The 21,913-nt window shown below is 52.0% G+C and overlaps 5 protein-coding genes across 5 annotated transcripts; 1 reads left to right on the plus strand and 4 right to left on the minus strand.

The window, feature by feature from the left end:
• Positions 1-902: 902 nt before the first annotated feature.
• On the minus strand, positions 903-2,429 carry NEUTE1DRAFT_130390 (uncharacterized protein; the record flags this gene model as incomplete). The annotated part of the gene is made up of 3 exons (XM_009853727.1): positions 903-981; positions 1,089-1,337; positions 1,420-2,429. The coding sequence occupies 3 exons, from the start codon at positions 2,427-2,429 to the stop codon at positions 903-905; spliced, it is 1,338 nt and encodes a 445-aa protein (XP_009852029.1).
• Positions 2,430-2,462: 33 nt separating this feature from the next.
• On the minus strand, positions 2,463-3,292 carry NEUTE1DRAFT_122973 (uncharacterized protein; the record flags this gene model as incomplete). The annotated part of the gene is made up of 2 exons (XM_009853728.1): positions 2,463-2,898; positions 2,974-3,292. The coding sequence occupies 2 exons, from the start codon at positions 3,290-3,292 to the stop codon at positions 2,561-2,563; spliced, it is 657 nt and encodes a 218-aa protein (XP_009852030.1).
• Positions 3,293-8,501: 5,209 nt separating this feature from the next.
• Positions 8,502-9,492, plus strand: NEUTE1DRAFT_122974 (uncharacterized protein; the record flags this gene model as incomplete). Its single annotated transcript, XM_009853729.1, has 5 exons — positions 8,502-8,523; positions 8,710-8,751; positions 8,782-8,849; positions 9,166-9,236; positions 9,297-9,492. The coding sequence occupies 5 exons, from the start codon at positions 8,502-8,504 to the stop codon at positions 9,490-9,492; spliced, it is 399 nt and encodes a 132-aa protein (XP_009852031.1).
• A 1,096-nt stretch (positions 9,493-10,588) lies between these two features.
• On the minus strand, positions 10,589-16,574 carry NEUTE1DRAFT_147102 (uncharacterized protein; the record flags this gene model as incomplete). Its single annotated transcript, XM_009853730.1, has 3 exons — positions 10,589-11,040; positions 11,105-15,771; positions 16,517-16,574. 3 exons carry the CDS (start codon positions 16,572-16,574, stop codon positions 10,975-10,977), a joined length of 4,791 nt encoding a protein of 1,596 aa, XP_009852032.1.
• Positions 16,575-18,029: 1,455 nt separating this feature from the next.
• On the minus strand, positions 18,030-20,382 carry NEUTE1DRAFT_64970 (uncharacterized protein; the record flags this gene model as incomplete). Its single annotated transcript, XM_009853731.1, has 2 exons — positions 18,030-19,798; positions 19,871-20,382. The coding sequence occupies 2 exons, from the start codon at positions 20,014-20,016 to the stop codon at positions 18,346-18,348; spliced, it is 1,599 nt and encodes a 532-aa protein (XP_009852033.1).
• Between the last annotated feature and the right edge of the window lie 1,531 nt (positions 20,383-21,913).

Here is a 21,913-nt window from a genome sequence, read left to right on the forward strand (position 1 = left end):
GAAAGCTCATGCTGCGCCTGTGATGATGATGGAATGGAATGTGATGGGGGGGGGGGGAGTGATGAGCAATCAATCAATCAAACATCCGAACCTACCTACTTACCTCTAAGCAGCTTGCTTCCCTTCAAATCAGTCCAGTCATAATATGTAAGCCAATCATTCATACCTAGTCTACCCCTCCTCCTCCCTGACCTAACTTTGCATCTCACCTAACCGACATTTTGGTTCTTGACGGTTTAGTTGGCGCGCAAACTTCTCTTTTCTTTTTTTTTTTTTTCCCCTTCTTTCTAGTTTCATCTTTTTTATTTTCAGAAGGTTTGTTGAATGCTTTCTAATTGAAGGGGTCAGATCAGTCTTGGCTGGCTTTGGAAACAGTCTGTTCTCCCAGGGAATTTCAGGTTTCAAAGAGGTCGGATGTGTACATTTGTATGTTTCGGTCATGGTTATGATATGTGCAATGTGGAGAGTGTATGTGTAGTGTGCGTCTGTTCGTTCAGACATGATGAATAGATAAATAAGCAGAGTACTCTTTTACTCGTTAAACAGAAACACGCTAATAAACAATTTTTTTTAAAAAAAAAAAGGGGTGACGAGAAGAAAAAAAATGAACTTTGCTATCACAAGATGCGTGCTGAACATCAAAAATAAGGACTCTGCCGCCCGCGCGCTATAACCTGTGTAATGTTTCTATGCCAACCCACCGACCAACCGACCTCCCTGAACTAAACCCTTACCAAAAAAAAACCAAAAACCGCCAGTCCATACACGACCGACCATACTCTGTTTATGAACCGTTACATAAAAAGAAGAAACAAGAATAAAGAACCATCAGGCAGACACAAATCCCAACTTCCCGCTAATGATGACCAAAAATCGAACAGAGTAGAAAAGAAAGTAGTACATTAATCGTACAAGCGAGCGATGAGTATCACAACCACTCTCTTTGATAGTTCCCTCTTTTGGTATCTCCAGAATAGTAACCTAAAAGTGGAAACAAGAAGTAGAAATATGAAACGTCTTTCATCATTTTATCGTACAAGCGTAATGGATATGGACTTGGGGTGACTGAGGTAATCACGTCAGCTCACCTCCCCCAAGAATGACCCTGGCCACCACCAGCCCTCATAGAAGATGACAGCGCCGAGAGGATGCCACTGCTGCCTAGGGATGGGATAGCCATGGGTGGAAGGCTGTCGATGTTGTTGGTCGATGACGAGAGGGTGTAGTGCTGACTCATGGGGCCAGAGGAAGAAGGTCGTGCGAAGCTGTCGTAGGTCTCTGGTCGGAGATCCATGGTGCCGATGTCGAAGCGTTTGGAGCAACCATCTTCCATGTGCCTGTTTGCAAAGAAGGACATGCATTAGTATCGGAAAGTATAAAGGGATGGGGACGTTTGAAGGAGAGAGAGGAGGGGCTTACCTTCGCAGAGTATCTTTCCTGGCAAACAGACGGCCGCAGTAATCGCATTTGTGGCTGCGCTCCTTCAAGTGCACACTCTGATGATGTCTCTGGAGATCGGTTTTGCGAACAAACTTCTTGGTGCAACCGGCTTCCTGGCAGGGGAAGGGATAATCCCGGTTTGGCTCGTGTGTCTCCAGGTGCGCCTTGTAATTGTAGCTTCGGCTGAATAGTTTCCCACATCCCTTGACCTCGCACTGAAAGTTGGCTTCCTCTTTCGTCGTCAAGCGCCGTTGTTGTCTCTTGGGACGGGGAACTCGGTAGGATCGTTGTCCGTTTTGGAGGAAAGCTGATGTTTGCGCGGCTCCAGGGCCTGGGTAAAATTCGGTTTCGAGAGGCGGGTAGTCTGACTTTTGCCATCCTGATGATCCTCCGTCTGAGAGATAACCAGCAGTGTTGTGTGTGTAGGCGCCGCTGTCTGAAGGGTAGGAAGTGTGCATCGAACGAGGCGATGGGTATTGAGAGACTTCCATGCTTGACCCGTACTCTGTCTCCATCTTGACCCGCGGTGTTAGAGATCCACCCATCGATGCGTTTGAAAGGTAGGGAAGTGACGTCCTTGATGCAGGTGGAATTGGAGATCGGGATGACGGGCCGGAAGGCGGCGGCGTAGATGTTGAAAGAGGATGGCCGCTGTGATGCGAGTGATAAACATCATGGCTATAAGGATAGCTCCCATACGACTCGTACGCTGCGGCAAGGATGCTAGGCATACCGGTGGCGGAGGAGGCAGGGAGAATGACGGTGCTGTTCCAGTCGGGCTGACCCATTGATTCAAGTGGTGGTAGTGATGACCCCGGGTCCATAGACGAAGTTACGGAACAGGATTGGTCACCATAGATGGACGAGATCTTGTATTGCTGTTCCACCAGGCCGGGCGAGGGATAACCCACTGATGACCTTTCGGAAGGACAGTAACTGTGCGAGGGGGTTGAAGGTGACCTGGTCAGAGAGGGCGGAGTGAGGGCCATGCTGGAGAATCTTTTTGTGTGAATGGGGATGAGAGGTGTTGGCTGATGTTGGATTATATACGAATTCGTAAGGCTGAAGATGGACACGATGACCTGCGATGGACCTTGTTGTTGCTGGAGAGGAGCGAGAACTAGGCGGGGAGAGATGCCGAGTAAGATTGCGCCGGGGGTCCGATTGGGTTGTTAGACGCAGTCAAGGGGCTTTGCCTTATGAAAGGATGGGGGTGCGAGCCAGATATAGGAATGGGCGGACGGTAACTTGTATTGGGAGTTGGGACCAAGTATTCGGTATATACTTGGGAATGGTGATGCTGAGATGTGAAGCAGGCTGTGGAAGCACAGAACAACGGGTGTGGATGACAAGGCAGACAACCGGGGTGTCTTATACACCTCCATGATGGGACCATCTTTTTCTGCCTGGCTAAGAATGGAGTAAGCGCTGCTATACAGAGAGCTTCCCCATAGGAACCTGGGGGCCAAATGCACATCATGGGGATGCAGATGACTGGGCAAGGGGCAGACAGACTGACTGCATAGTACCTACCTTGGAGCTCACTGCACACACAGTACGGTGGACAGGATGTAGCACGGCAAGTGGAACGTCGACTGCTTGTGAGAAGACATGGGTTTGTGGCGGCGGTGGCTGCGCATGGGGTAGGTAAGGCTAGCAAGAAGTAGGTGTGTGTGTGTGTGTGTGTGATTGAAGGTCCTGGAAGAGGAAACAGGACATGACAGCCCATGTACCGATTCAGAATTACGGTTGGACTAATTTGGGTGACAGGGTCAGTTGACACCACCCTGATTAGGTAGGAAGGGGGATTCCTGCAGAACAAGCGACTGTCTTGTCCCGCAAAAAGAGACATGTTGGCTCAGTGTCTCACTGAGACTCCGAGTCCTAGATTTGGGTGTGAAGATGGTGCAGAAAGATACCCTAGGTAGTGTACCGCAAGGGTGGGAAGATTTAGTGTACAGCGCCCGGAATAGACAAGTGTAGTGTAGAGAGATGACGGACTCGGATAATAGCAGTACGTAGAGGTAGGTATGGATGATGACCTTGGAGGGGAAAATAGAACTCGATGCAGTAGTGTAAGGTGTTACCTCTCTGACGGCTGAAGTATACCTACCTATCAAGGGTGCAGAACGCAGTCGATCTAATAAAAGTAGAGGCTGCGGTATATCCCCGTTATTGGAGTGACATTGGCTGGGTAGCTGAAGGCTTGTAGCTGTACAATAATACCTACCTTGGGGCTTTGGAGTGTATAGGGCCAGCCAGGACCCCGCCAACAGGGCTGGGTGACCAGTCACACAGCAGCTCACGGCACTCCTCTTGACTCCCTGGCCGGATGGTTGGTGCGAGCTTGCGAGGGACACACTCCGTTGGGTCTAGCAACAGAAGCTGTGTGCTCATCGTTCGGTCTCCGTTGTGCGGAAAGGGTCTGGCCAAGAAGACCCGAGACTTGGCTCCCTGTCAAGAGCGTGCCATGCCGGATATGTTTGGTAGCCAATCCGTACGGGATTAATAGCTGGTCAACTCTCATCATAAAGAAGAACCATGATCGATTGGGGAGAGGAGAATGGACTCGGCCGACAGTTCAACAGTGTAAAGTGGCAGTTTGTGAGAACGGTATGGCAAGCACAACACCCGGGGACGCCATCCACGGGTACCTTGGGGCGCAATCTGTCGAAGCCGGTGTGGCAGAGGAGGACAGTGTCTCGACTCTGGATGTATTCATGGTGTGGGGGAGGCGAGCGCTTGCGCCTGTTTGCTGGACGGGGGACTTGTCTGAGTGGTCAAGCGGCCGACAACAGACGCGGCATCACGAATAGGCGATGTGGGATGCAGGGGACTCTGGGCTGGCGATGAGCGTGAGATGATGCTCTTCTCAGCGACGGAATCGACGGGACCTCGTCCACACAGGAAGAGATTCCGAGTGGTTGGAGTGGTCCAGTGGGCTTCCGAGAGACGACGGAAAGAGTCTAGTTGCTGTAACGGCCCCCAATTGGCCGTGTGTGATCAGAGAATGGGAGACATGTGAGGTCTGAGGGCATCGACACGTTGGTTCCTTTTCGGCCCCCAACTTTGTGTCCGCTTATGGGCAGAGGCCGATGAGACGTAAGAGGGGTGATGATGAATGTCCGTGTTGGTTTAGATGGAAAGAAGGGACACGAAATGGTATGAGGTGTTGTTCCTAGGGACAGGTCAATAGAAGGTGAAGCGAGTGAGTTGCCGCGAAGGATCAACCTCTTCATGCGATGAATGAAGGGAGCGGGGAAGTGATGAACGGAAGGGAATTGATGCGGGACTAGGAAAGCGCAGAGGCAGATCTGGAGCCACCTATGGAACCTAGTTGGAGATCGGCTCCACTCTTTAGCGGGATCCCACAAGGCTACTCTCGCTGTACTCAGCCCAGTTCAGCGCAGCTACAGGGGGCGAGGAGAAGCTATCGGGCCACACTGTTCCCAAACAACAACAACAACAACAACATCAATCCCACATCTCCTCGATCACGAGGCGCCATCGCCTACACGCCCTTCCATCAACATGGGATCAAGCGATTTTAACTGTCAAAAAGCACATCGGACGTCATTGACAAGGCTCTGCGCACCCGACAGTCACAACCTAGCCTATACATCCGCTTGAACACCGAGTACTGTTTGTACAACCGCGGGACGACAACTCTTCAGGGGCATCACCCCGAGCGCTCTTTGGTGGGACGCAACCGGGACAACTCTGAGTCCGGCGCAACAAAGGTCCCTCCTTCTTCTGCGCCTTCTGGAAGCTTTTTGGCCAAACTGTCATCAAAGGTACCTTGACTCGCTCAGTCGCCAGGCAGCCAGATATCCATGGAGAGTCGGAAGAGGCTCATCCTGTGCAAAAGGCCCCCTTGGTACGACTACTGTGGGACATTGTAACGAGGCCACTGCACTGTGAGGCTTCGGATGGGCTGGCCTGCAGCTCGGCAACAGCCACACAAGTGCTATTCTTCGGATTCCATTCCCTAAAGTGGTGCCTAATTCTACCCCATGTCTCCGTGGTTTGCCAGGGATACGAAGAATAGGCATGACTAGACGACCGGCACCATATCCGTTATGCCCTGGGACCTGACCCTTGAACGTCCTGATAAACATGTCATGAATATCGGCAAGCCATCCTAGACTTGCACCTAGACATTCGTCGTCCTCACGGCTATGTCATCAAAAAAACCTCCGTTCATCATCGATCACGGTACCCGCGGCGAGTTTCTCGAGCCAGCTTATTTGTTGTCAACTGACGGTAACTTGACGGCTTTTTAAGCACTCGCATGCTAACCACTACGAGATCTTTGGTTACGTTTGTCACACAAGGCCATTTCACCGAACAGCGCCGACAAGAGGAGGTATGCGCAAGGTGAACCATAAACTTTGTGCCATGATCAGCCTTAGCCGAAAACCGTTGTCTCTCCCATCGCTATGGGCTGCTAGCGAGCTCCCACCCCCCACGCTTTGATGTTGTTGGGCCCCTACCCTACCTTTCTACTTGTTTCTTGACAACGTCTCGTACGCAAACTACCTCGCTAAACCCCAAATTTGGGCCAATGAAGGTCAAGTTTCAGAGACAAAGCGACACAACTTGGCACAAATGGCGTTCTGCGACCTTGCGGAAATCCGATCGTCAACGGGCCATGACACCATTCGGCTGTGCCTCTTCCTCTCTTGCGCCTCAGCACCTTAAATCCTAGTGCAAAGATGAGCCGATAGACCCAGAGAACGCTATAACGCCATGTTAGGTATTTGACCAATCTTCAGGACACTCTTATCTTGCTCACTATCGAACTAACCGAACCGCTCCCAACATGGACAGAAATCATCAGTAATTCGTCGGCAGATGAGATGGAGGGAGTAGTAGAGTTGTATCAAAGCTTTCCGACGCTTCGGAGGTCCCGTGGCTGCATCTCGAACCCCGGACCAATCAACCTTGATGTTGTAGCTGACTGCTGCAGGTGACATCAGATTCCCTTTCGTCTTGTCCGTTCACCGAGCTTATCGCTCTTCAGAGTGGACAAACGTGATTCGCCTGAGGCCGAGACGAATCATATCAAATATCTGGCTGTCTCTCAAAAAGCCGATACAAAGACAGAGTCCTCCATGATTCGATTACCTGACGTTAGCAGTAACCGAAGTGGAAAATGGTGGCTGCAGATTAGCGGGCCATATCCCCAGAATAACACCACCTAACGACACCATTGGCAGCATGGGAGCACTGCATGCAACATCACAGCACCTAGGTATTTATTTCTGTGAGGCTGCTGCTGAAACATCTGGCGGCATGTTTCCATTATAGAGCTGACGCAATATACCTCAGTCGTTTCGTTGGCCGTTTGGCTGATTGAACGAGAACAAATCAGGTGGCAGTGTCCATCTCGTCCAAGCTTCGTGAACCGTCAAGACACTTGGTACGAACAGGTCGTATTGCGAGCTCGTTCCTGTTTACACAACGTTGGCAACGTCAACATCTAGTAGCAGGCTAGGTAGAGGTAGAGCTACTATAGTGGATCACGAGGTCACACTGGCTGACTGCTAGGTAACAACGAGCCCTGAGTGGTTCTGTAGCGTACCGGTGTTCTCTCTTTATTAATCATTACAAGCAGTCTCTTCTCTTTCCTTGTCATCAACTTCACGTCTTTTTTTTTTCTGACCGGGTCAATAATAAAGCCGAGAACACTGGTGGACAACGAAGAAAGTGCATTCTCACACACACAGCCACACTTCCACTTCCCTTCAGCCCCCATCAGCCGGTCGTTGATAACATCAGACCCCAGACCCCAGCATCATGTCTGTTGCTTCAACTCTAGTTAACACAGCGAGTTGCCAAGCCTACCCATTGTATTGCACCATACCCCGGACATTGAGACTCTTTCTCTAGCATGGTTATGATTACTGATCATGAAACTACCTGGCCCCCATATGTATCTGCAAGCAATCCTTTCGGGTCAGTCGTGTAGCATCTTCAAAAAACTTACCTACATTACACTGCAGTGCCCTCCACGTAACTCGGAACCTGGCGAGAGCAGGCTGCGAGCGGGTACCTTGCAGCTGGGCTGAGGCGATAACCTTTTCCCACTTCAGCTCTTGAGCTCAGCCTCCTCCTCCGTTCCTCTACAGTCTCTTTGTTCCCCTCTTATCATTTATCTTCTCTCCTGGCCCTATTGTTCCATTTACCAGCAGCTCTCTACTAATATCCAAGGTAATCTTCAAAGGTGAAACATATGGCTGGTTGATGAGCATCAGATATATTTCAGCTCTATGGGTGCATTGCAATGATTCCAATGGAGGTTGTCATGTTCGCTTGTTAAAGACAGATATCCTTTGGTTTTCCCTATTTCCCCCCCCCCCCCCCCTCCTTCCTCCTTTGGTTACCCTGTTGCTTCCAATCAGCTCATGTCTCTGCATATGTCTCGACGCTTTTGTTTCATGTTTTCGGAAGGTTATTGACACCCAGACAACAGCTTGTTGGGTGAACAACCCCTCAACGATATCCACCTACTCCCGCCTTGTGCAAAGTCAGCTCGGCTCAAGTTAGCCTGCTTTTATCTTGTTTTATTCTTTTTGTCTACTGGCTCTTTCCTCCTCTGGAAGGTGGAATCTCTCTACTCCCGGATGAAGCTCGGTAGGATGAGAATTTTACATCTTTACCTAATTATCTGTTATTCAGCGAGCGGTTCGTTCCGACCTGGTTCAAAGGCGATTTCAAAGCAAGTTACCCATACCCTGCCTGCACTACTTCTATTTACCGTAGTAAGACAACACAACTACACACGAACAACAACCAATGGGTATCATAAAAGGCTCCTTCCATGACCGCAAGATATCGCCCCAAAGAGCAACCTTTTCATTTCCATATACCGAAGACGAACTACCTATAGCCACCATCACTAGTACTCATGCATGCCACTTCTCCTCGACAGATTCTGTGCCCAGTCATACCACCTATATCTCCAAGGTACCTCCCTCATAGCCTGACCTTGGACAAGACGAGGCGTGTCACACGAACCACCGTCAAAACCTATAATTCTCACAAGTTCTCAACCGCCGATGCGAACTACCTGCTTGGGCAGTACGTACATACCTACATGCGCACCTACTTTTTTAGCTCACTCAAGCGCGAATGAAGTATATATCTTGATTCGGAGGGTTTTGGTTAGGTAGCCACCGGCAAACATTATCTCCACATGGCAATCCTTTCCGATTTTCCATCTTTGGTTGACAGAGAATCTGGAACTAACCAAGATCCAAGAACCAGGGGAACAACCCCCCGCGCTTATTACTAGGAAGCCTGAAGCGAGTTGACGTACCTTGCACCGTGGCGAAAAAGAAGACAACGCAAGATATGTCTGGATGTGGGTATCCTACCGAGTCGCTCTATACGTAATAGGAAAGCAGGTAAGTGTGGCTCTTTTGTACCATGCTTTCTTTGCCTTATATCGCTGTGAGTCGACAGGTAGGTAGTAGATTGTTTGTCCCTTGCAGGATAAAAGGTCCAGACTACCTATGTACCTACATCCACGCAAGGCAGCCAAGGGAAACTCCGAAGAAACTGAAGCGTGGCCGTTTGGTCCTTTGGCTTTGGGACATCGTGTTCATGCTTTTTGCTTCCTGTCCATCAAAATCGGAACACAACACTTCTTCAAGAAACGTGGGCCGAGGGGTGCTAAGCTCCCTGTGAGGCACTGGCTAACCAAGGTACTCTACACATCAGTGTTACTGGAAGTTAAAGTGGTATTTGTCCATTCTGGAAAGCAACTTCCTCCCAAGTAGGGTATTCTTGAAGTGTCTTTTTTTGTGTGTACCTTACTCCCTGGCCTTGAGTTCCTGAATCCTTTGTTCTAGTCCATCGCGTTCATTTCCCATCCTACAGCTGAAAATCAACCTTGGGTTCCTTTCTCTTTTCTTCCCTCCTATATCCGAAACTCCCACTGGCATAGAAAGATCTACACTAGTAATCAGACAAAACACCCTCATTATCAATCGGGAAAGGGCACTACAGACAAACCTTTGGGGGCCAGCCCCACAACCATTGAAGTAAGCAACGTAAGCCTTTGCTGCATCCGATATCTTGTGGTGTTGTGTTGTATCGTGTCGTGTCGTCGTAATGTGTCGTAATGTGTATCAAAACTTCCGGGTTCCTAGCCGCACCCCTGCTTAAGCATTTGTTCAGAGCAAGTTACTTACTCGAGATAGGTTAGGTACCTGCCGATTCGACCTCCGACATCAATCACTCTTTTTTTGTCTTACCGGTTACATATCACATCACAGGATATGTCGTTCCAAGCACGAGACCAGACTGGTTCGGACATCCCGTACGGTGTAAGGCGATCCGCGTGTGAACCCCCCTCCCTCCCCCAAAAAGCGAGGGATCAGAGCAGCGTCGTAGTTGCGCTCGCTTCTATATGTATTCTAGAAGCCAGGCTACTACTGCTACTGCATACTAATACTACATCGCAGTACTACTACTGCAACATCAACCCACGGCCAAGGAAAGGAATGGTGAAAAGTTTGGTACGGTTAATCTAGTTTTAATCTATTCAGCTTCGGGTTTCTTGTTTTTTTTTCTAGAAGGCTTCCATGCATACGACGTTCAAGGATGTTGGTTGTTTGGAGGATTCCCATGTTAATGGTGATTGGACTCGAACGATTGTCTACACGAACGGTTGCTGCTCCTGCTACATATCACTTTACCAATCGAACTTTCTGCTCTCTGTGAGTGAGGTTCTTGTTCCCCCCGGTCAGTGTTGTATGTCTCTACACTAGTGTATGTACCTACCTAGCAACCAAACCCCTTAACCTAGGTCATTATCAACACATTCCACTACTACATACTACGCACCTGATGAATCTCGTAAAACCCCCAAATTCCCCACCAACGATGTATCCTTTAGAAGGGGGGATGGGGTGGTATGTATGCAGCGAACACCTTCTGTAGTATCAACACCGTTACTTTGCAGGTTTCCATCCATCCTTCCTTCCACGACCATTGCCTACCTATCTAGGTGCCATCACCAACCACAACGACATACACCGAACGTCCATGACAGGCCATTACAACATAAGGTTGACCAAGTCGAAACAAGCACTGTAGGTAGGAAGCGTAAGTACTTAACAAAATACCAAAGTAGTTTTGGAAGAGGCAGTGCTTGCAATGTAGATTTATTTACACAGATAAACAAACAAAGAGCAAGGTATTAGATCAACTGTACTGCTGCTGCCGCCGTCCTTGTGTTCATAGAAGGAGGTGAGTTGATATACCAAGTCTTTTGGATGAGGAATCACAAAGATAGGGGATAAGTCCGCAGTAAATGTCTTCACGTAAGCTCGGTAAGCACATCATTAGCCAGATTGATGTTATTTGGACCTGAATACCATAACAAGTGAATTCTTGACATAACTTTTGAATGCCGCAAGTACTTGCCAGCACAATGTGAACAGAAAGAATTGAAACACACCCTAGAAGACTAGGCTAGCTCCTACTCACCCATCTCCTTCACCACCCAACAAGGTAATCCATACTCTAGTTACCCATGACAGCCGCCTGCGCATCGGTGTAGATCGGGGTGATTCCGGTCCAGAGTTGGAACTGGAAAAATAGCGGGTTAGCATTCAATGTCATGTGAAGGCACAGAAGAAAAAAAGTTACATACCTGATACCAGCCCTGAGCGGCGAGAACTTCAAGTCCGGGAATCGTCTGCCAGTGCGCATCCTCCGCCAGCTGCATGAGGGGGGTGTGGCGCGGGGTGTAGGCCATCTCCAGCAGGACATGCTTTCCATCCGCGACCGACGGGTGACGAAGAGAAGCAACAATGACCTCACGCATGCTCTGGTCAATGGGCTTGTCGGCGGGGATGGTGCTGATCACGACCGAAGGCTGGGCAGTGGACTCGGCCGCGACCTCTTCCGGCGTGCTCAACGAGCGGATGTCGTATTCGGCAGGGAATGACTCCGCAAGAGCCTTGACGCGGTCGGCGTTTCTAGCAACGACGTAGATTGGGGCAAAGCCAAGGTCATGCAAAGCGTGGACAGCAGCTCGGGTGGTTCCGCCAGCTCCGACAACCATACCGGCGGTCGGAGACTCCTTGGAGCACTTGACGACGCCGGCGTTGCGGAGCGCATACACCATGCCCATCCAGTCAGTGTTGTCACCGCGAAGAGTTACCTTGTCACCGTTGCGAACAGGAATGATGGTATTGACCGCGCCAATGACCTTGGCAGCATCAGACACCTCATCCAGCAAAGGCATGATGTCAAGCTTGAGAGGAATGGTTACCGACGCTCCACCAAACCCAGGAGCCTGGATCAGGTCTTTGACGTCAGCAGCGTTATCAGTCTCGAAGAGGGAATACTGATGAGGCAGGCCGTTGTCGCGGAAGAGAGCATTGTGAAGGGCGGGTGATCGCGAAGCCGAGATGGGGTTTCCGAAAAGGTGGAAAGACCGAGGCTCGAGCTCGCCGATAAGAGCCAGCGCCTGACGGATCTCAGCCGCCGAGAGCTGACCTGGAGCAGCCTTGGACGGCAGGGCTGGGTGGGAAACTGGAGTCAGGAAGCCATTGAGTACGCGGCTCAGCTTGCCAGCTGCACCCATGTTCAAAGCAATGAGAGGCTTGTCATGAGCAGCAGCGAGGCTGGCCTTGAAACGTGCTAGGGCAAAGTTGTCAGCAAGTTCGCGGGCGACACCAACGAGCTTGACAACATCACCATGTTGCAGGGCTTTGTTGTAGTACTGGACCCAACCGCCGTTCTTCCAGGAGAGTGTTGCCTTGGGGTCATGGTGAGAGGCAATGATATGGGTATAACCCTTTGCATTCGTCACGGCTTCAATGACCTCGTCTGGCATGGTCATCTCCAGATCGAGATATTCCACACCAGCCTGCAGGCCAGTGCGGTAAAGCTTGAGGGCCAACTCATAATCGGCGTCGGGGAACTTGCCGCCTTGGCTGACAGTGCGGACAGTGTAGACGATAGGAATCCTCGCGGCCGACCGAAGAAGCGCAACCTGCTTGGCCACAAATTCCGGATCGTAATCCTCCAGCAAGTCTACACGCAGTTCTACGGCATCTGAGCCCACAACCACCTTAGGGATGATGTCCAATGCCTTAGATACGTTGGGGACTGTGAGGGAGACGAAGAAAGAATGAGGCTTCTTCTTCACTTCCTCGAGGTGGTTGCTGTGCCCACAGATGACGGAGAGGAACTGGCTGAAGTCGAAGGGTGGTTCGGTAAGGGCCTTTGACCCATCGGGATGAGGGCTGTAGTAGCGGAAGTTGCTGCACTCCTCAAAGAAGGGCTTGCGACGATAGTAGACCTCCCGAATGTTCTCGGAGTAGGCGGGGCGGGACTTGTCCCTCATGAGGTACTCGACAACTTGGTCGGTATCACGATGGACTAGAAGGACAATACCACCATTTTGGCTGTAGGAAAGCAACATCTTTCGGGCAGCCTCTGTCTCCACAATACCGCCACCGCAGGAGAAGATGTGTCCGGTAGGGTTGTTCTTGATCACATCCTCAAGGAGTTCGAGCTCAGCCTTTCTGAAGCCTTCCCAGCCCCGCTCGCTGCGAATGATCTCGGGAATCGTTTGGCCCTCTCTCCTCTCGAGCTCATGATCGAGATCGATGAGAGGTCGGTTGAGAACCTCGGACATCCACTTGCCAGCGGTGGACTTGCCAGCGCCACGCATACCGATGATGAAGATAGACTTGGGGTTACCCTTCCGAGGCTTCTCGTGGGATACGTGGCTGCTGTGTGGCTCCTCCTCGCCCTCGAGATGGACCTTGAAGTAGTTGGACATGGTATCCCACCATCCGGGCCATGTCTTGCCAGTACACTCACGCTCAAGGATGAGTACCGGGTGGGGCGAGATGGTGGAGAGGACGCTAAAGCTCATGGCCACACGGTGATCGTCGTAGCAGTAGATGCCCCCCGTTGGGTTCTTCAGCTCAGTGTAAGGGATGCCAATCACTTCAATACCGTCCTCGAGCTCATTGCAGTGCACGCCGAACTTGGCAAGCTGGTCCTTCATCGCCAAGATGCGGTTGCACTCTTTGACTCTCTGATTGGCAATGCCAGTAATCTGAGTGGTGCCAGAGGCAACAGCGGCGAGCACGGACGCAGTGAGGAAAGCATCAGTCATGGGCTCCATATCGACGTGCGGGATGGCCTTGAGAGTGCCAATTGGAGGGCCAGTAACGGTGGTAGAGACGTCAGTCTGCTCGACGGTGCAGCCCATGGGACGGAGAACCTCAATGGCGAAGCGAGCATCACCCTGGAGCGACTTGGAGCCAATGTTGGGGACGGTGCAGGTAGTGCCAGTGATGGCGGCAATGGCGAGAGGGTAGGTAGCAGAGCTGGCATCGCTCTCAACGACATAGGTTTCGGGGTTCTTGTAGGTGCCCTGGGGGATATAGTAGGTGTTGGGATCCTCAGCAGATCGCTGAACTTGTACACCAAACGAAGCCATCATTGCGATGGTCATGTCGATGTAGGGCTGGGAGATGGGCTTACCGCCAACCAGGCGAAGGGTGACGGGCTCGCGGGCGTAGGGGGCAGCCATCAAGAGCGAGGAGACGTACTGGGACGAGATGGTGGCAGCAAGCTCCATAACACCGCCGGCAAGGCCGCCAGCAGCATCAACTTGCACGGGCAAACTGTGTTCCTTCTCAAGGTACTTGACACCGACGCCGTTGGCACGCAGGGCATCAACGAGAGCACCGATGGGTCTCTGCTTCATGCGGGCATTGCCAGTCAAGACAGTGGAGTTGACATCGGAAGGGTTGCAAAGAGCCGCCACGGAGGTCAAGAACCGAGAAGCGGTTCCCGCATTACCCAGATACAGAGGGGTCGAGGTAGCCTGCAACCTGCCACCGTTGCCCTTGACGACGAGCACATCACCCTCCTCCCAAGAGAAGGAGGCACCCTGGAGCTGCGCGACGGCGTTGAGCATGACCTGGGTGTCGTCGGAATGGAGCAAGTTATGAATGCGGGTGGTACCCTCACCAAGAGCAGCCAGAATAAGGGCACGGTTGGAGATACTCTTGGATCCAGGGGGGGTGACGCTGACGTTGAGATCCTTGGGTACACCAGCGAAGACCCTGATGCAAGGCGAGAGAACAATGCGAATGGCACGGTCCTCGACGACGCTGGCCTTGGGCTCATAGGTCTTTCCGATGGCGGAAAGTAGGACAATCTTCTTCTTGCGGCCCTCGTTCTTCTTGTCAACGGCCATCTTCTGGAGAAGCACATCAACTGGGCACTCCTTTCCGGCAGTAAGCTTGACGATGCGCTTGTCCTGCAGAGAGGTAGGCAGGTCGTAGCTGGCAATGCACTTGGAAAGGCGAGCAACGGCGCTGGGGCGGAGGACGCCGAGGAAGCGGGCAAGCTCAGCTTCCTTGACCATGCCAATGGCAACCGCTTCGCCGTGGAGGACCTGAGGAGTCAGGATCGCCTCATAAGCATGACCAATGGAGTGTCCAAAGTTGAGCAAGTTGCGGAGTCCGCCTTCTCTCTCGTCCGACGAGACAACCTCGGCCTTGACGCGGGCCGAACCGAGAACGATGCGCTTGAGGATGTCGCGGATGGGGGCCAGACGGTCGGCCGACTTGTTCTTGGAGCGGACGGCCTCGAGGATGGCCTTTGCGTTCTCTTCGAGGGCGGTAAACTCGGTCTCGTCCCAAATGGCGGCGGTCTTGATGACCTCGGCCATGCCGTTGATGAACTCGCGGACGGGCAGTGTGTTAAGGAAGGTGAGGTCGATGTAGATGCGCTCGGGCTGCCAGAAGGCGCCGATCAGGTTCTTGCCCATGGGCACGTCAATGGCAGTCTTGCCGCCGATGGAGGAGTCGACCATGGCGAGGAGGGTGGTCGGGCACTGGACGAAGCGGACGCCGCGCATAAAGGTAGCGGCGACGTAGCCGATCATGTCGCCAATGACGCCGCCACCGAGGGCAATGATGACGGTGTCGCGAGTGCATTGGTGCGAGAGCATCCAGTCCTCGATCTCGGCCTTGGTGTCGCGGCCCTTGGAGTACTCGCCGGGAGGGATGGCATAGGTAAGAAGGCGGACATCTTGGGGAGCAGCCTTCTCGAAAACGGACTGGAAAGGGGGCACGTAAGTCTTGTAGAGGTTCGTGTCGGTGATGAGGATGTAGGTGGAGGACTTGATGTTCTGGAGGAGGTCCTGGGCGACGAAGTTCAGCCAGATGCCGTGGTCAATGATGATGTTGTCCTTGCCCAGGATGTTGATCCGGGTAGGATTAGAGATGGACTCAGCCATGGCGAAGGGCTTCTGGACCGTGACGGCAGCGACTGCAGTGACTGCGGACGGCGGTGCAGATTGATTAGGAGGTGGTTAGATTGAGAGCCGCATAAAGCCAAGGTGTATGGCGGCCACCTTGCGGGACGGTGGGGCAATCACTGGGTGTTTGAGAGTGGGAGATGGGATGTGTGTGTAAAGATGTAATCAACACGCCTCCCGCATACAGGAGCTTTGTCTTTGGTGGTGAGGGGAAAAAGACAACAAGGCAGAGAGAGAAGCTGTGCTGTGCTGGTTCGCCGTGACTCAGTTCTCCAGACAAGCATCATCCAAAAAATTGAGCGGATCCCCTGAGGCTCCTTCCCGCTTCCGAAAGCGGAGTGGAGGATGTCGTCAAGTACCAGGACCGGAACTTATAAGTACCTTATTGGCGTACCTTAACTCAACCCTAACACCAAAGTTAAGCAGCAGAGGTCTTACTGCCCGCCAATCTCGGCCACAGTTTGCCGACAGAGGATGCCAGCAAGATATAGAAAACCCTTTCAGTACTTCCCACACTCGGACCCTTTACTCCCCACAGATTCGCGGATGATGCCCCTCCTTTATTCTTCCCGTCCCTTCCACAACTTCAAGTCTCACAATAACACCACCACCTTGACTACGCGACTGCTTACAAGTGATTAGTTCTACTTGTGCACGATCTTTGGTTCCTCTTGGATCTGAGTTGCGGTTTTCTCCGATACCAGTTTGGCCAGTTTAGCCGTCGAACATACCTTTTCGCTTTTCTATGTCTACCTAACGCCTCACCTTTGTTTGCGCTTTGCAACGTCAGAACTATTGACACGCCATGCTCGGCGCCACTCATCGCTAAAGAGTCACGATATGAAGACGAATGACTGGAAGTAAAACATTGGGTATTGCCTGGCTGTAGCTTCATCCCCTACCTTTCCTCCAAGTGAACAAGCTCCCACCACTCCCATCCTATGGCGCGATCTCGCGCCGTTCCGCTGATTTGCATTTCCCCGCGATGCTGCCTTCAGCCCTATGAATGATACGGCACGCTCATTATGTCCTGATCGCGAGCCCTTGTCCTGACCACTCGCCATCCGTGACCACACACCATCCGTCATGCTTGAACGCGTACTGGCTCGCGCGTCTGGACAGCTCTTGCAAACGGCTCATGACAACCCAACGAGTATCCGTGAACGAGAAACGCGCGATCGCACCCTACGGGGAGCTCCAATCAAAGTTCACAAGTAGAGCCGCAGGCTAGAGGTAGCTAAACAAAGCTCATCTCTACTCGCGTCTCTTGATTGGTCGGTAACCCCTGAATGTATGGTTCGGGCCTCGTTTCTAACGCCATTTACCATTGACCATAGACAGAAATGGCTAAACCAGCTATCTCCCGATTGTAAAAACCATCACGCCCGTTGGCCTAGACACTCATTCCCTTGAGATGGTGTAGCATCAACGCCAACGGCTCAGCCAGCTGGTTAACAAGCTCGGAGTTACCTTCTGTCCTACTTCGGGGAGCATCGAGGGTTTGTAGATAAGGTCTACCTCAACGACTCATTTTCTTTCTTGCCTCACTGACCGAACACAAGGACTCCCTCCAAGAGGCCGGTGGTAGGTGGCTACATGGTGGTAGACACACATCCCACGAAGACAATGACAGCGTTAAACACCCAAAGCAATCAAACACCAAGCAGCTACCACTGCGGCACCTCACAACCAGCACCATCAACATCGTCAGCCACACTCGGCGAGCCCTACCTCCTACTTTACTTGGGTAAAGAACACGCTATCGATCTCGTAAGCACATACGCATAACCCTACACAGACACAGCAATGTTCAGGCCACATCTTCTGCCCTTCGGCCCTTGGAGCAATGTAATCCGTCACCAACCTCTCAAACACGACCAATTTAACTCAAATTCTGAGCCCTCCCCTCAGCAATTCCCCCATCAGAGTGTCGACGTCAGCTCTCTCCTCCTTCCTCCTCTTCAGCATCATCACTCGCAGGCATGACTGGCATCATCAATCATTCTCCCCTTCTGTCCACGGTCTGAGTCGCGGATTGAATTGGATCCATGCCCCGGATTGGTACTTACTTGAGTTCAAAGAAAAACGACGGTAAGATGATAAATGTCTTGCCGTGCGAAACGCCAAGCCGGCTCTCGCGGTGTAGGTACTTTGAGGAACACCTGGCGAGTGGATACCAAGAGCCAGCAGTACGCCCGGTGCAATACAAGGGCAGGCAGTAATTGCCAGTTGCTAGGCAATGTCTCCGGATTAAAAGGAGTCATAGGAATCACGAGTTGAACCAAGATGCAGTGGATTTGGATGTAAGCGTACACATCAAGATCTATTGTGTGTGTGCTATCAAGAATGCAATGTCCATTCCATAGACCCTTCCGAAAAACACCAATTGCCAAATAACTATGCATTTCATTATCCTTGAAAAAATCACATTACCACAACTAAACCATGCATTTCATTATCCTTTCAAACCCAATTACCATGACTGACTACTGCATTCCATTTTTGGTGCATGCCAAGTCATCATACAATCCCTAATCGACTCTCGCAACCTCTGAATTCGTTTCAGAACGAGAACCGTTTCACTTGGACGCATTCTAAACCTCTCCATGGCTCGAGGTTGTCGCAGAACCACTGTGAACCTCGGGCTTCTCCTCCGCATCACGCGAGCCCGAAGGGACCTCAGCGTGCCAGTGGCTGGAGTGCCTAGGGCTGACCTTCTGGTTGTACATGGTCTCGATCTCCTCAAGGGTGCGGTCCTTGGACTCGATCACAAAGAGCCAAACGAATGCGGCGAGGGCAAGGCAGCATCCGGCGAACACCAAGCCATAGAAGTAGCCAATGGAGTCGGTGATGGGGCGCGTGAAGAGAGACATGAGGAAGTTCCACAGCCAGTTGGAAGCGGTGGCCAAGGCCATGGCAGGAGCACGGTAGCGAGCAGGGTAGAGCTCAGCAACGACGGCCCAGACGAGAGGACCCCAAGTGGTGGCAAAGGCGACGATGAAGAAGCAGGAGAAGACGATGAGGACGTTGCCGGCCTGAGGAGTGCTAGCCGGGTTGACGGGGTCGAGCACAAATCTACCGACGAAAGAGTAGACCAGGAAGCACATGGTCATCCAGAGGGCACCACCGATAAGGGCCTTGCGGCGGCCAACATTCTTGACAACCCAGAGACCAGCAACAGTGCATCCAGCGTTGACGGAACCAAGAATGATCTGGGTAACGTAAGAGTCGCTCAAACCAGTAGCCTTGAAAATCGTGGTTCCGTAGTAGAAGAAGAAGTTGGCACCAGTAAGCTGCTGGCCAGATTGAAGAATGATACCAATGAGGGTGCGGCGCAACAGAGCAGGTCCGAAGATCTCGTACCACTTGGTGTCGGCACCAGCCTTCTCCTCCTCGAGCTTCATACGGATCTCATCGATTTGCATGTTGACAGAGCGGGCGCTGGGCTCGAGACCGGCAAGGCGGGCAATGGTGTTGCGAGCTTCGTCCTCACGACCAACACGGTAGGCATAACGGGGAGACTCGGGAAGGAACAATATTCCGCCACCGAGAACCAAGGCCCAGAGGAAGGAGATACCGTTGGGAATACGCCAAGAGGCGGAGGAGCTGAGATCGTGAGTACCGTAGTTGATCATCTCAGCGGTCCAGATACCAAGAGTGATGAAGAGCTGGTAGCACGAGACGAGGATACCACGGAGAATGGCGGGCGCGGACTCAGACTGGTACATCGGGACGACGACGGAGAGAGCACCGATACCAACACCGGTGATAAGACGACCGACCGCAAACTGGGCCCAGTGCGTGGTGGAGGCGATCTCAATAATTGTTCCGATGCAGGAGAAAAGGGCGGAGGCAGAGATGGCGATACGGCGACCAAGAGTATCCGCAATTCTGCCAGCAACGAGCGAACCAAGGAGGGCACCAGCAGGGAGGAGGGCGACGATGGCACCCTGGCGGTATGCTGAAAAGACCCAGCCATCCGCGTCTTGGTAGTTACCGAACCGGCGACCGAAGTCTTCCATGTCGAAGAAACCAGAAATTTGACCACTGTTGTCCATAAAAGGTCAGTAACCATGTACCATGTCAATGGGGCAACAGGGGTGCCAAGGGAAAACGTACCTGACGTAGCCAAACATGAAGCCACCTACGGAGGCGACAACACCGAGGAAGACGGCACGGAAAGTGACCTTCTGCTCAGCAGCGAGATCGATCTCATCTTGTGATTGGGTCTGCGGCGCAGCCGACTTTTTCGAAAAGAGACCCATTGTTGTGATCGTATCGTTGTATTTATATCCTCAAGTCTTTCATCCGTTGTTCGAGATCTTGGTTGGGTGGAGAAAGGTAGCTGATAACAGCGAAAAGTGGTAGATACTCCAACGACCAAACAGTGGATGGTGGATGGTGGATGGTAGGAGTGTGAACCTTTAAAGGCTTTGATGGAGGAGTGGAAGTTGTTTGAAGAATGGAGGTTCAAAAGAACACGAGATGATGAGAAGAAGTATTCCGAGTGTGGACAGGGCCTTACATTTATGTCCCTCGAGTTGCCATCGGGGCCCCAATTGTTGGATGCTTAAACTGGGGAAAGAAGCAGCTGCGAGTCGGTGAATTGGAAATGACCTAAAAGCTGGGGATCCATCGACGCCGACCCACGCAGTGCATGGCCTAGGAAAGGTCGATCGAGGTTGAAAGAAGCAGGGAAGGTACAGAGGGTTCATGTCAGAAGACCAGACTCCACAATCGACATATGTCGGGTCGCGAGCAGGGGAAAAAAGAAGGGGGGGTGTGCATCTCGAAAGTCTCCCAAAGGACGGGGTGCGTGTGGGTGCGGCAGAGTGGGCGCGGGGGGGCTCGACTGGGGATGCTGATGCAATGCAGAGAGTTACGGAGAAGGTACCATCTCTCCAGCCTGCTCCCACATCTCGCACGTCTGGAGACATCCCCGTACCATTTGCCCACATTACGCTAAAAAACCTTCTGCACACTCCCCCAGAGAGCCGAAGAGACCGGGGATCGGGCACCGTTGGCTGTTACATGACCGTAACGTGAAAAAAATGCAATGCCGGTTCAGGTTCTCGGCCCTTCCGTTTGAGAAGTGGAAAGAGAGACGGACGGCCCGACTGCTGTTTCCTTGAACCCAAGGCTTCCCTTCGACTCTGTTTGGGGGGAAAGGCATGCTCCAGAGCACGCAGTCGCCATTTCTCCTTGACTCGGTGAACTCTGGCCCGGAGTGTTGTGGTCCAGATCCTCAACCAGCGGCAAACCTCACTTGAAAAAGTTCACCTCAGATCGTGAATCCAGGTACCTAAGGTACCTCTACAATTTCGATGCTGCACTTACATGGCTCCTCTTTCCCGATTGAGGCCAAAGCGCAAGTGCCACCAAATGGAGTACGCCACCGACAAATCGCAAGCGCGGTTCAAAACGATTGGTGCAGTTGCCACATTTTGTTCCGGGCGTGAAACCCTGCTGCAAAACACAACACAAGGCATCCGGTGAGATGGCTCGGCAGATTACTGCAGAATAAAACCGTGATGGTCATCTGGTTTGAAAAGGAGATGGCGACGCCTCATGTATCTGATGATTTCGGCGGTGGGAGGAAGCGAAGGGGATTTGGGCCCGGTTCAGTGCAGTGCCATGAGCAATGCGAGAAGGAGAACTCGCCCTCAAAATCAGACGCCCGTCGGACGCCCGTTGAGAATACCTACTCTGCGTATGCAAATTACAAAAGTTACAAAGGTGAAAGAAGTTTAGTGCCGTCATTGATGCCGAAAAGGTACAATCCCTGGCCGTCGGCATGTCCAGGTAAGGAGCGCCCTGGCGCCGGCCTGGAATTTTTCGTCCGCCAACGTTTTTCCAAAGCCTTTTGCAGTTTTCGGATGACGTCGACAATCCTCGAGTCCATTAGCGGGCTCTAAAGTCTTGGCGGTACGTACTGTAACCAAAAAGAGCGGGAATGTGCCGAGATGCGGCTCCTCTCATCCCAACGAAGGCCAAGACCCGTCAACCTACCGCGGCGCTAAAACGTCTTGGGGGCACAGCTCCAACGTGCCAACCCAAAAGAAACTTCATCCCGTGAAATGATCGCCACAAACTCGTGAAGTGTCACCAGTGTTCCTTTTGCGGTCTTCCAAAAAGCAGAACCCCAGAAGCACCGATGAAGAT

The sequence above is a fragment of the Neurospora tetrasperma genome (assembly GCF_000213175.1).
Source record: "Neurospora tetrasperma FGSC 2508 unplaced genomic scaffold NEUTE1scaffold_4, whole genome shotgun sequence".
Classification (NCBI taxonomy): Eukaryota; Fungi; Ascomycota; class Sordariomycetes; order Sordariales; family Sordariaceae; genus Neurospora; species Neurospora tetrasperma.